Source organism: Myzus persicae, unplaced genomic scaffold (genome assembly GCF_001856785.1).
Source record: "Myzus persicae strain clone G006 unplaced genomic scaffold, MPER_G0061.0, whole genome shotgun sequence".
Taxonomy (NCBI): domain Eukaryota; kingdom Metazoa; phylum Arthropoda; class Insecta; order Hemiptera; family Aphididae; genus Myzus; species Myzus persicae.
The window spans coordinates 1,618,455-1,633,311 of NW_019104266.1; the positions used below are offsets into that span (position 1 = coordinate 1,618,455).

Below are 14,857 nucleotides of genomic sequence, written 5' to 3' on the forward strand. Positions count from 1 at the left end.
ACTGTTATTTATTGGGTTTATTAATATTAAATAATAAATGTCTATGTATATTATATCGATGTATTGAAGAAAAACAAATGGCAGTATTATAGGTAGGTACCTATTATATGCGATACTCGACGTCTGGATGTATACTGCAGTATAATGTCATACCTATTATTTGTTATTTATATTTTAGACATAGAGGGGGAATCGGGAAGAAACGAAAAAAACCTTATTTAAAGCGATTGGAAATCGGAGGAAACAGCACGGAAGCCGGAACGGGCGACGGGATTTCGTCTCTGGAGTGTGGAACGACAGTCGATTGATTGATAGGCGGCAAACTTCCGAGGTCCTTTTCCCAGTCGAAACCAGCAGCTAAGCTCTCGTTGCTGTAACAAATAGTATCGAGCGCGCATTAGCATAATATAATATAAAACCAATTCAGTAGCACCGAAGTACGTTTATATAATATGTGCGTATACACACATAGTCAAGCAGATTTATGTCATGATAATAAATATTAATATTATGTTTTGTAGGTTAAAAATTTCATCACCGAATGTTCACCCACTCGACCAATTACGAGTTATATAAATATAATCAGGGTATAATATCTTAGTTGTATGTATAAGGTTTATAGTTATTAGTTTCGGTGCCACTAAACACAATAATATTGTTAGGAAAACAGTTTTGTCGCTATCACGTGGTTGTAATAAAAATGCAATTTCAAATTATGCTAATATACTGTTTGGGTTGATTCTAATTTATAAACTTGAATTTGATATTCTTTTCTAAATTTATACTATTATTATTATTGTGGCCCGTTAGATAAAGTAATGCCTCATAGTATCGATTTAGGTGTCACCGTTTTATATTTGTATAAAAAATAATTTTAACTGTATTTTATCATTTATAGTCTTTATACTTAGTGGCACAAGTCGCCCTAAAAGCACATGAATTTAAATATGAAATGTTGATTTTTGATGGATCAGATGCATCTAAATACAAACTCAAACGAGTAGTTTTTGCATGAGTTATTAAAATGTATATTATAGTATTTACTATATACTAAGGATAATTACTAAGGATGTAGGTATATATAGTATTACTATAGGATCGCTATTCGCTATAGTGTCTAGTACTACATATAGAGTTGTTTTATAAAACCATAAAATTAATTTAAATCTAATAGGCACCTGCATATCAAACTCAGACTATTTCTACAAGTTACAACATTTTGATTTTTGATGGATTAATATTAATTAATATAATTTTAAAACTGACATAGCTTTCCCCCATATCTTGTCACAGGCTTATACTTATTATCCTCATAATCTAATCATTTGAAAGTATATATAAGTAGGTGTTCTAATAAATTCATTATTAAATGAAAAAAATAGAATGAGCAGGCAAATCACTTTGTATATTGTATATAGGTACCTCGAGGTCGTGCATAGTCTCGATTCCGGAGTAATCGGTTGAACGCGACTTTCAGCGGTATATGTCCGATTTTTTTCCGGCTGGTCGTCGATGGTTGCTTTCTCGAAACTGCAATTTATAGCACATACTAGTATTAATAATAGGATAAACTTGCTTTAAATAATTTTTAATTTGTTTATGTTAAAATTGTTATGTATAAGCGAGTATAATGCTGAAGCGATTGAACTATTAGACATTTCAATATATTAAACTGCATATATTATACAGCAGCTCAGCAGCATATACTATAAGTTAGGTTTAACTTAAAAATATTTAAAATAAAATTAGCATCAGTTTATTCAAAATTAAACGAAACGTACACATGTGTCAAAAACTTTCCGATATTAAAATTACATAAAAATATTTATTTAAATTAGTATTTAATTTATATTTTTTTTTAATTAGTATTTCCCTACACATTACATAACCGGCGGGGACCGCGAGTGCCTATATGATCAGGGCCCATGATTTAGGACAAATATATAGAGCGCTTCATTTAAGTGTCTGCATTCATTATTTCGAAAAGTTTCAACTTTTGTCTTTTTAGTTTTTAGATAATGTTTCTACATAAACTGTTGTCATTGCAAAATAACATTTAAAAAAAAATTATATTTTTGAAATTTTTAATCATTATAATTTTAAGGTTTTTTTATACTTTTTTGAATGACATCGTACAATTTAGTTTATTTTCACGAACGAAGTTGGATTATTCAGTTAGTATTATGTAAAAATAAAATAAGTATTACTTAGGTAGATAATAACTATATAGTTTATTACTAAATAGTAAGTACCTAAAGAAAAACACATCATGATATTTATTCTTTACAAAAATTAACTTCATATACTTACGTGTATATTATAGTATAATATACCTACTATATAATTATTTTTAATAAAATACTTTTTCGTTTTACTTTTAATTATGGGGACTAGACGCCGTCAATGTACCGCCAATGATTCTATCATATAATAATAACATTGATTTTAAATACGGGTTACCTATAACTATTTTTTAAATATTTGCTTGTTATTAAGTTATCAATAACAACAACGTACCTCTTGTCGATTGACTGCATGGCGGACGTCAGTGGTATAGCGTTTACGTCCGTGTTGTACGAGTTGGCGTGTATTTCTTGCTGGTACGATCGGTAAAGGTCTTTTAGATCGGTCGGTAACGGCATGTTTTGACCTGATAAATCAGAAATTCGACCACCGTAAAATATCCTCTTTGCGTAATAAAATATACATAGAATATTGACTATCTCTCTCTATATTTTTGATGTGGGTACCTACATGGATTTTGTTGGAATGATATCACGCCGTGCAATTTACAATCGCTTTAATATGCATATAAAATTTAAAAATTTAAATACATAATGAAAAACACAAAGCATACGGTTGATTGGAGATAATAATATACATCTATATAAATTATAAGTAATAAAATGTATTACTTTCCAGTTTTTTTTAATTCATTAAAATATGAAATATGATGTACCCTTCAAGTTTCGACCTCTTTCGTAGCCTTTCATTCGCCATAAATATATTAGATACATAGTATACAGTATTAAATATTTACTATGATGAGGAAAAAGTAGTCGGACGATAAAAAATATTAACCTGTTTCCCGAAATAGTCAAGATTTAGTAAACATATCTGCTGTGTTCTCATAAATGTATATTATTATAAATATTATATAATAATATAGTATAGACTATAGATACTTGTACTAACAATTTTTACGCACCATAAATATTATGTCGTTTTTCGCAATTGTCTTCAAAATAGTAAGTAACTACTTAAGTACCTATATATATATTATATAATTATACTATTATAATCTCATTCCACATCTCCACCCCTTCAGCAGTTGCAACCCCGGAACACATTACATACATAACATATTATACTATTATTATACCTTCGATGATCTGCCGCTGTTTTGTGATAATGTCGTCGGTGATGCGCTGTTGCCTGTGCATCTTGTGCAACAGATCTCCTCTGCGGCGCAGCTCATACGACTCGACTAGCCTTTCACCTTGCAACGCCATTTTGTCTGCTTCCAACTCGTGCACCCGACATATCAACGATAGGAGCTCGCGTTCCGTCTCCGAGTCTAGACGTTTCGGAAGGTTCTATAAAGGGAAAAAAAAGGATTTTTCAAAAAAATATTCGGGGCTTTTCCTCGATCACCGAGGATTAGTTGCTCGCATATTATAGGTACATTTTCTAGGGCCACCGCCTGTTGCCGGACAGTGTCCAGTTCGCTCACTGTCTTGGATCTCAGCGCCACGTACCTTTCCTGTTCGTGTTCAATGTAACTCAGATCCGACCACGCCTGGTGCATGTTTAGCTGGTCGTTGTCAAAGGAATCCGCGTCTGCGTAATGTGTATATAATATATATTTCATTTACAATATAATTATATTTTTAGATATGTTACTAGGGTATGTAATGTATATTATTGGCGGAGCCAAAATGTGATTATTGCTAATATTTTACTTAACTTGCTAGTTAATTTTCCTATCAATTTAAGAACTTCACTAGTGTTATTAGTTATTACTATTGCAATAATATATTTGTTTTTAGTTAGTTTATAAATAATCCTTTAAGTTGAAATTAAAAATGTATTTGAATTTTTCGTTTTAATGGTTTCATACACTAATTACTTTATAAAGTATGTACGGTTTTAAATAAAAAATAGTTATAATACTATAATAATACTTAATAGTAATAACACTATTAAGTAATAAATACTATAGGGCTCGGCGTTGTTGCATTCGCAACTTTTTTTCCTTTGTTTTGATCTGTTGCTAAGTACGTTTTAAATTCGTTTTATGCAAGTACGAATTTGATTCTAAAAAATTTTTAGTACCAAACATTCCCTTAATTAATTAGTATTGAATATGGCACACACAACAACAATTGAATACGTAATTGTAAAAGTTCAAAACAAAATATTTGGACATTTAAATATTTGATAAAAAGGTAGGTTAGAAACTATGTTTAGTGAATGGAGCAGGCAAATTATGATAGGTAGTATAACACAGCATGTTTTCTTTTTATCAAAATGATAAAAAAAAATTTAAGGGTACCTACCGTAATATTGGTATTAATATTTTATTCTAACAATTTACAAAATATATCCTAATTCATAAAATATTCTCTAATATTCAAAAAAAAATTTTCCTATGAATTAAGAATTGAACTAACCGTTCACATTTTTACTCTTATCATAAGACTGCATATACTTAGTAACGATATGTAGAAACATATAAATCCAGTCTTTAATAATAAATAATGAATTACAGGAATAGAGTCAATTCAAATTCTCTTAAAATAGTTAAGTTGTGAAGCATAACTTAACTATTTTAAGCACAACTTATGCTCCTCATATATTTTGGGTATTCATGCCCTGTTGTCTCACTTGAAGTGTTGTTGGAACCCTTGGTGTTCGGCCTCCGCTGGCTGCTGGTCCTCCTGCAGTACAGTCTATTGTTTCTCGACTCCCATTGGCTGATTATCTGGTGTTGCCGTTCGGCTTCCACGCCCAGCGACAACAGGTGTCCGTCGATGTCCATCAGCTTTCGCCTGTAACGCAGTCATGGCTGTTGTCAACATAATAAATTGGTTGAAAAGTTGTTTAGGGTGACTGTATAGGTTCAGCATAAAGAACTTTAAGTAAATATTTGTGAAATGAGTAGGGTGGCTGCGAATTATTGTTATCTTCGACAATCTTATCTGTGCATTGCAAATTTTCATTCAAAAATTGCATGAACGTTGAACTCTCGCTCATATTATAACGTTTATTATGTATATAATTTTAACTATGTAATATTTCTGAAAATGTCAAAGATTATGATTTAATCGTGCATTTTAAGTTGAGATCTATATGAAACTCATTTTTTCGATAACTCATCTTGTTTTTAATGATGAAAATGACAATATATTGTGTTTCCCATCTACTTATCCGGTTTGTGAATAATAATGTATTAACTATATAATAACAATAAAATAAAAATACATCGATGCATCTAAAACAAAATTAAGAAAATTACTCACGTGGGCGAAACCTTCATTTTTCCACCCTAGATCGGACACAGCGTTTACCCAACTAGTAGACAAGTATACTGTACCTGAGCTTCATTTGTTCGCGGAACGTGCCTACAATTTGGTCCCTTATCTGATTCACAGGCGTGTCGCTGTGCTGGCCGCTAGAAGACTTTGTCCGGCCCTCGTCCAGTTTCGTTCTCAGCCGAGAGATCTCATTACGCAGGTCAGATATAACTGACCTGTACTGATTCACCTGAAACGACACGTTCAAAACGTTCCGCTCGACCTTGTGTGAGATACCACTGGCTCTGCGAAAAAGGATAAATGAGCTCTGTTAACTTATGTAATATGTACAGCCGTACAGGCCCGGACGAGGCACTGTGACCGACGTCGGATTTCTGCAGGGACGTTCGGGGATATATTGTGGATTATAATACCTATGTGATCATAACTTTAGAGGGCATTACATTGTCCTTTAAATTTTAAAAAATAATCATTAAAAAATGCATAAATGCCTTAAAAATTTTTAAAAATGTATTTTTATAGAAAGTTAAATAATAGAGAATTGTTGTACGATGGTGATTTTTTTTCCAGACTAATGACATTAAAAGCTAATAATAAAACATAAAAGTATATAAATAATCAAGTATTGTTGTTGCCTCTTTGATGATCTTAGCATCGTAAAAGAACCCTTAACATGTTTTTGACAATTTACGACTGTAAAATAATATATACATATATTACAGATACTTAAGCGAAACTAAGATACTAATAGACGAATAATTATTATAATACTAGTCACCTGGCGGCGTAGATCAAGGTGTTCCTGGTCTCGTCCTTGTGCGACGCCGCCGAGCTGACGTGTGCGATCATGACAGTCCGACAATTTCCGCTAAGGGACTCACGAAGCAACCGGGTAAGTTTGCTGTCACGATAGTTTACGAATCGCGGGTTAGTTCCTCCACTCAGGGCGTTTATGCAGTTTCCCAAGGCTAGCAGAGATCTGTTGATGTGCCCCCCTTCTTTTAGCCGTTTTCCTCGGTTCTGAAATCCATCAAATATTGAAAATATTATACATTTATTGGTGTAACCATGTAGGCATATACTATTATAATTCCAATGATACTAATAATTGTAATTAAAAACTCGTAACGATGGTTTAATGTAAAATTTAAGAAAAAAGTTCCTGAAATTTCGTAGGGTTAGTGAACAGTGAACTGTAACTTATTATATTAAATTCAGCGGATATCGTTTTGTCGTATCGCGATACATTATTACATCCTCTTACCTTGGTGTGACTGGCTCTTTCGGAGCCCGCCAGATCGATCATGAATAGCCTGCCTTGCCGCACAGCCGTCGCCGTCCTGGACGCCTTGCATACCGTTACGCTGAGCAGCGCGTGACTTCTGGAAGACGTTTTGTTCACGCCCGTCGGCTCCACTGTCCGCTGCCGGTTGCCCTGGTGCAGCAGCCCCATCACTTCGTCAATAGACACTACTACGACTTCTGAAAGTCCGGTCACTTGAATGTTCCGATTCCTGGACGTGTCTTCGCGGAGCTCCAAGAAACCCGACGCTGGGTTCAAGAGGTCCCGGATGTTCTCGTTGTATATTTCTAAATACGACATTTTTACCTGCACACCCACAATTAAAATATAACATACAATTTTAATAATAAAATAATAATTTGTAGAAAACCTTGTGTAAGTGATGGGTAACGTTTTTTTTTTTTAAATGACACTTACGTAAATCGCACTCAAGTCTATTGAAAAACGTACAGAATATGCACACCGTTAATGTTAAACTACCTATAGATTAGCTGTATCTAAAAGTCAACAGGTGTCAAAGAAAAACCAAAGTAAAATACTTGTAAATATGTAAAATAACTTTTTCAATGGGCACTCACTGCTCGACCTCTGGAGCACCCACATATTTAATCGTGCAATCACAATTTAGAACTTGGAAGTCGGGGAACGTAATGTCTTAAATTATCACATCTGACTTATTTGTCTTCGCCTTTTGTTGAAGGATTATTTATCATAATAAAAATAAAAATATAGTTATTGTGCTTATTTTATTATAATATATACGGACTCGTAAAATCCAACATTTTATTAATTAGTATTTTCATTGAGTACTATTTAGATACAATACAGAGACTGTTTTAATTATAAATTATAATCAATGAATAAATAACTCAAGTATATGTATAGGTATTATACATATGTCACCTTGTTAGATATTAGAAGTTAGCACGGCCAGTGGATAATATTAATAATAATATACGATTCTTTAAATAATAAAATACATTAAATAAACTTAACTATGATGGGTAAATATACTAATTTTTAAGCTAAATTTTTTATAAAGGCTAATAAAAAAAAAAAAATTATGGGTAAATATTACATTAATTAGGAGATGGTTACAAATTATAAACGTTTATGAAGGTATAATTACATCGTTTGATAAATAATTAAATCAACGTATCATATAAGTTGAGTTGTAAGAGAACTGATATCATTCTATTAATTAAATTTGCATAGACACACATTACTCAATTTTGCAGCGGGTCAAATAATATAAATAATATACGCTTATAGGGTTTGAGTTTAATTAATATTACTTAAAATTTCGAGTTTAGTTAATTTTATTTGAAGGTTAAGATATTTCAAAAACATTTTACGCATTGAATACAGTACATGTCAAGAATGCATAAACAGAAATATTCACTCAGTCCATAAATTACAATGTTATGACATGTTTAGACTATAGAGGTCAGATGTTCTGGTATTTGTTAATAATGTCTATATGGTGTGCAATGCGCTTAAAGCTTACGCAGAGTTAGAAAGTACCTCGCCATACCAATATGCCATGATTTGTTCAACATCAACAATCAACTTTAGTACGTAGCCGACTCTTTGTAATTCTCGAACTTATGTGACGACGTCTCAAACACTCCACGATCTCGATAATGGTTTCGATGTCTCGAAATATTTAATAACAAATACAATTTTTCTTTTCCCCTTTCAACTTTGAGTTACCGGTATTATGGTCGATTGCAGCATAGCAAACAAACGACTCGACCGCGATGGAACGATATTCATAACGCATAGTATCTACACGTTTAATTATAAATTATACTAACTTTGCGGAAAACTATGATATAATATAATAATAATAATAATAATATATACATTCCACATAATAGGTAGGTACCTATCTATATAGGTAGATGGGTAGGTAATGTACCCGAAAAACGACACTTGTCGGGCTTACCATAGTATTTAACTCTATCGTCAATATTATTAAATGTTTCATTCCCACTCACCGTGTATCGGTAAGCGTTTTTGCTCACAATGTCGAACAAATCGCTTATAGCTCGGACCATGATGCCCGTCTCGCCACCATGCCCAACCATCGTGTGTGTTTTGCCGCTGCCTGTGGCCCCGTACGCGAACACGGTGGCGTTAAAACCGACGAGTATGTCTTTCACTAAGCTTTTGGTCGTCTTTTCGTACACTTCGTCCTAAACGAATTTAATAAAAAAAATTACCAACAGTTATCATCATCGTTTTAATATAGCCAAGCCCCTGTATAATGACTATATTTATTTATTTATTTATTTATTACGTGTTTATGCTTAAATCTGATATTAGCTGAGCATTAAAAAATGCTAATGTACCTATATAGTTGAATTTTAGTGGATTGTACCTAACTACCTAGTTAACTATTGATTATATCAGACACAATTTCATTTTTGTGATACTTAAGGTGGATATATGATAAAGTTGATAACAATTTGATACACTATGAATATAATATTGACATAGTTTATAACTATAAAGGGACAACATATTTATTAGATTTGAATTTTTTTCTGTGAGCTCTGAGTAATGTTAAGCCATCTTAAAATTTGTTTCAGAATATATCCATCATCTTCATTTAATATTTTGTGCTGAATTTTTTTAAAATACATTAAGAGGCCCGAGGACGTCATACCCGCATGTCTCTGTCTTACTTACGCACAATATAGACAATTTTAAGTTCTAAATAATTCATTTAATTCTGTTGTGTAAGATTTCTTTTTTATATATTAATTTAAAGCGAGTTATGAGCATTTTAATACATACAAATAGTTTGCAATTATTTTTAATTGCTCATAACCGACTTTAAAATTAAAATATATAAAAAAAAACTGTCATCCATTGGATAATATTCTTAATTCTAAAGTAATTAATTTATATAATATTTAACTAATTCTTATTTCTTTAAGTCAGTTTACTTTAAAATTAAACATAACAGAGTTAAATGAAATATTTAGAACTTACAGTTTGCTATACGTTATGCGTCTGTAAGTCGAGAGACCACGCATGCGACTATGGCGTCCTCTTATCGGTGTTTAAATTTTGTTTAGACCATTATTGTTCACTTAACACTGTCCAACGGATTAAAGGTCATTTTTGGTTATATATTTATATTAAAATTGTTTCAATACTTTTTTGTAGATATTTTATCGCATCAATTCCCCATTTCTATGGTGTGCCAACTGCCAATGTTATAAGTGGAATATACTAATGTAGGTATAATATATGTATGTATAACAAAATGGTTTTGGGCATTAAAAATACATATACAGGTGGAATAACGGGTCATAAATGTAATGAAATATTATAGATAATAATTATTAACGTTATCGATTTTATCATAATATATCATGCAGGGGTACGGTTTTAATAATCAATTAAACCTACTCGTTAAATTATTGGTTTCATCTTTTACCTGAGTGGAATCTTCATCGAAAACAACATCGAACGCATAACGTTTTTGTCCGGTCCTTTTTTGTCGAAGTACGTCATCTCTTTCTTTTTCAGTTTCCTCGACAACGATAGTCTGATAAAACAAATACAATCAATCAGCTTTTAAAAGCAATGCGATAGCACAGAAAAAGATAAATATTGATTTTTACTTTATAAATAATATCTATCAGTTACTGTTTCGGTTTAATAGAAATCGTATCGGAATAGATATATTATGTAGATGAAAGCCTCGATATAAATAAGGTGGAAGTCTATGCCAAAGTTACCTTACCGTCTCTTTTAATAAATATTAAATAGGTATATTAATGGTTATAGTCTTACACGAATTACTAAAAAATCAAGTTTAAATAGACCTGTATGGTTTATGGACCTGATTTGTATAATTAAGCTCAAATTACCAAAAGTAATTCTAAGGTGAAAGGGCACTATTGTGATTTCATATGGCCTATGGTAACTTCATTGTAAAAAAGGTGTCCTGTACAATTCAGCATTATAGGAGTTATATATATTACAGGTGACTAAAATTATATACACGTGGGTCGTCAAAAAATGTATCAATTAGGTAATAAATTATTTTACCCTCATAAAGTTAGCATCACAATCATAACAGACACATATTACCTATTATGAAATAAATGGTACCCATTTGTTGGTAACTTGTTGGACATTGTTGGATTATAAAATCCCCCAGACTTGGAATTATTTTCAACGGAGGAGTTTTTTACAAGGATAATTATTTTGACCGAAATTACAATTTTTTATATTTTTTAATTTTAATCATACGGCAAGACCTATTGCGTGTGGATTTTCAAAGTTAAGGACGCGACATTAGAAAATTGTTATTTTTTTAACATTTCAGAACCTTCATCACAGACAACAATAATATAGGTACGTACTGTATACGTATTATTAAATATAATGCATTTGATACAGATGATGTAATAAACTAATGATAAGTAAAACAATAGTTGGGTACAATATCAAAATTTTAAATATAGGACAATTTTTTCACAACAGCCGTCGGTTGGTAATTAGTAGTTATAAATTATTATGTATGGATATTAAACTAATAAGTTGAAAGTGTGATGGATATATTGTCAATTAACGTTTATGTACCTCTACACACAACTAATATTTTTTTGGATAATTTATTAAACATATTAGTGTGTACCTATGTGCAACGTATTGGAATAAGCCAACAAATTTTATTGCAGTTACTTATTTCGGATCTTTACAAATTACAACTACTCATATAAACTAAAAATTGAAATATCAATTACAAGCATCATGTCTGAAAGATTTTATTTTCATATAACTTAAAATCATAAATTATTTAATACTTTTTCCTAAAGGATTGAGTAGGTACCCATTTAGTTGTTATCAAACTGTGGTATATATTATGTAGACAAGTATTTTTACGAAACTGTCAACAGACGTAGTGCAATCAGTCGATTTCGCGAGCAAAGGCCACTCACACCGAAAACGACATAACAACGATATAACATAATAATATAAACTATAAAGAATATAATACATGTTTCAATACCACACCTCACCACTCCAACTCTAATCCGAAGTGTAAAGGTGACAACGACATCAGGCTACATATATTTCATTTTATTATTTCATTTGATCACATAATATTGGCACCGGTATCAGTTTTATAATTGGATATGATTGTTGTGAGCAGAATGGTAATTCATGGGCGTCACTATCACGGAGGGCGGTGTAAATGCGGATGGTATAAAACGGATCATCTGACTGGTGGTAAGTATCAGTCGTCGCCTGTCTTCAGCCGCAATCATTCAACTTAGAAAATCAAACCAACTCATAACACAAAATCACCATGCAATTCCAAGTAAGTCGAATAGGGAACTCATAATAACTCATATTCTTCGTTCAAACGGCACTGTTCATTGTTCAATGATCAAACGTTTCGCGATCATACGATATACGACATACGTGATATTGTTAAGGCTCTTAATTTCATTTCTCGAGGGTCTGAACATTGTGCATACACAATAAACACATATATTATTATATATATTAGACTTTATGACAGTTTAACTCTAATAAAGTCCAATGATCAAAAAAAAATATCAGTGTTATATAGTATATAGTAAATTATAATATAGTGTGTAGTTTTTTTTTTTTTTTATATTACAAGTTTTTGCAATAGGTTATTAAATTACTATCGTAATACTTACAATAAATTAAAGAAATATTCGGGAGCTTAGAATGGTGGAAGTCAAAAATTAATGATGATAAATGTTGATCAGAGTTTTATAACTGACTTTTACAACCATTTATACAGAAAAGTATAAAACTGTTTCCATTATTTGTAAAATATGTTTAATATATACCTACATCAAAGTACACTAATGACTGATGATCCTCGCCTAAGGTTTTTTGGAAATTTCGAGATTCTATATTTTCCTAAAAAACGCCACCCGTTTCGGAACCATCTGATAACGACACTAAGTACGAACACCTACACTAACACTTAATAATCACCTTTAAGTCTATGACGCAATGTATAATAAAATACTAAACAACTAATACAAATGCAACTTGTGCGTGTTTCAGGTGACTTTCGCAGTGCTCGCCGCAGTCATGTGCTTCGCCGCCGCCGCCCCCGCAACCGAAGAAGTCAAATCGTCGTCACCTTCGTCTGCCGTTTCAGGCACCGATCGTAGCAAACGGTTCGTGGCCATCGCTGCACCGTACGCCGCTGCACCTTACGTGGCTGCCGCACCGTACGCCGCCGCACCTTACGTGGCCGCTTCACCGTACTCCGCTGCACCTTACGTGGCCGCCCCATACGCCGCCGCGCCTTACGCAATTGCTTCTCCACACGCCGCCCCATACGTCTCATCGTACACCACTTACCCATACGTTGCCAAGACCCTGGCTTCCCCGTACACTTACTACCCATGAACGGCCGCTTTCACTCGTCACTACTCTCAGCCATATTCGGAAAGAAGTGCGACGTGATGGTTTGTGCTGTCCCGAGTTGCTTCTCGACGAAATAATTTTACAAAAATATGAAATCGCCTAACCCTGATTGGAATGTATTCAAAAATATGAAAATATGTCTTGTTGAAATGTAAATAAAAATTAATTTTTTCCAATGACTTATTGTATAATATTGTTTCCTATAAAAGCAGCATCGCAAACGTCGGATTGGCATGAATGCATGATTATATACTTTTTACTATTACAAGAATAAGTGGAAAACAAATAACTTTGATTAGAAGAAAGAAAATTTATCGTATGTAGGTGTTCGTATTTTTTATGTTTTTTGTAAAAGATGAGAGTACCTCATCCTATATATTATTAATATGTCCTACATTTATATTACGGGCAAATAACTAGTTATCTAGGATGTGCATTTAATTCGGTATAAAAATCGGTTACATACATGTGCTTACGCCTTATATGGTTACACTAATTGAAATTATAATTAAAATTCGAAACAATTGTTCTAAAAATCTCCAAGTATGCAAGTACTTTCAAATAGTATAAAATAAAACTAAATATTATTTTAATTAACGTCTTAAGATTAAGTTCTTTGCTTATCATATTCTGTGGCACAGTTAACAAGCCTTGGATATTATGATACACATTTTAAAAAAGCAAGTAATAGTGGATTAGTGGATGTTGCTCTGATGTACAATAGGTTACTAGTGGGTTACTGTAAAGAATGGTGTTAAATTTGAATTCAATGATATAAAATCATTGTATACGAAAAACGATTCTGAGCGAAGACAGTAGTCTGTCAGCCTATAACATTTCTTAGTAATTTATTACATTTGATGACATTATTTTGATGAAAGTAATTAATTTTATTATTTTGCATTAGTACTGCAGTAGATTAATTACATTTTTGTCAAAAAAATTACATTTCTTTTATTTCATTATTTTCATTAGTCATTGTGCACATAAAATATAATAATATACTCTAAAGGCTAAATGTTTTATGTACCCATGATTTTATTTTAAATTACAACAAAATAACTTTAGTTGTCATTCTTGGTAATTCAATATGTAATTTCGTCCAAATTTTAAATTAAAATAACCATAAAAAAATTCGTACATTTTATCAACATTTGAACTTTAAATGCTTATAAATCGTTCATATGTAATTTTAATATTTGTTAACTGATATTGTAACAATATATCAGATTATTTCAAAGAATATACGCCATTACCCTTTAAAATTGTGCAGAGATGTCAAATACTTAGTTTCTTTATTCAGATAGGATTTTTCTTCTATATAAACCGAGATGACTGATAAACACAACAAAGTCAAGAACATAGATGAATCATTATAGTTAGGGTCAATGGCATTACTAATAGCAGCTAGAATGAACCTACTATATTAATAACGCACAATGCGATGGGCGTATAATCTAATATTTAAGGTAGGTATTATATTTATTAGGCACATCGGTATACACTTAGTGACACTATAGTGACATTATGTTCTATGAATTCTTATTTTTTGACACATTTAGACATTTTTAGA

At 31.9% G+C, this 14,857-nt stretch overlaps 2 protein-coding genes across 2 annotated transcripts; one reads left to right on the forward strand and one right to left on the reverse strand.

The window, feature by feature from the left end:
• Positions 1-214: 214 nt before the first annotated feature.
• Positions 215-10,416, reverse strand: LOC111040693 (kinesin-like protein KIF19). The gene is made up of 11 exons (XM_022324698.1): positions 10,292-10,416; positions 8,841-9,038; positions 6,802-7,146; positions 6,316-6,557; positions 5,597-5,821; positions 4,888-5,051; positions 3,686-3,840; positions 3,383-3,596; positions 2,518-2,650; positions 1,423-1,530; positions 215-371 (listed from the first exon to the last, which is right to left on the reverse strand). The coding sequence occupies exons 2-11, from the start codon at positions 8,928-8,930 to the stop codon at positions 215-217; spliced, it is 1,833 nt and encodes a 610-aa protein (XP_022180390.1). The 5' UTR covers positions 8,931-9,038; positions 10,292-10,416.
• A 1,641-nt stretch (positions 10,417-12,057) lies between these two features.
• On the forward strand, positions 12,058-13,374 carry LOC111040694 (translation initiation factor IF-2-like). Its single transcript, XM_022324699.1, has 2 exons — positions 12,058-12,187; positions 12,916-13,374. Exons 1-2 carry the CDS (start codon positions 12,176-12,178, stop codon positions 13,264-13,266), a joined length of 363 nt encoding a protein of 120 aa, XP_022180391.1. The 5' UTR covers positions 12,058-12,175; the 3' UTR covers positions 13,267-13,374.
• The last annotated feature ends 1,483 nt before the right edge of the window (positions 13,375-14,857 follow it).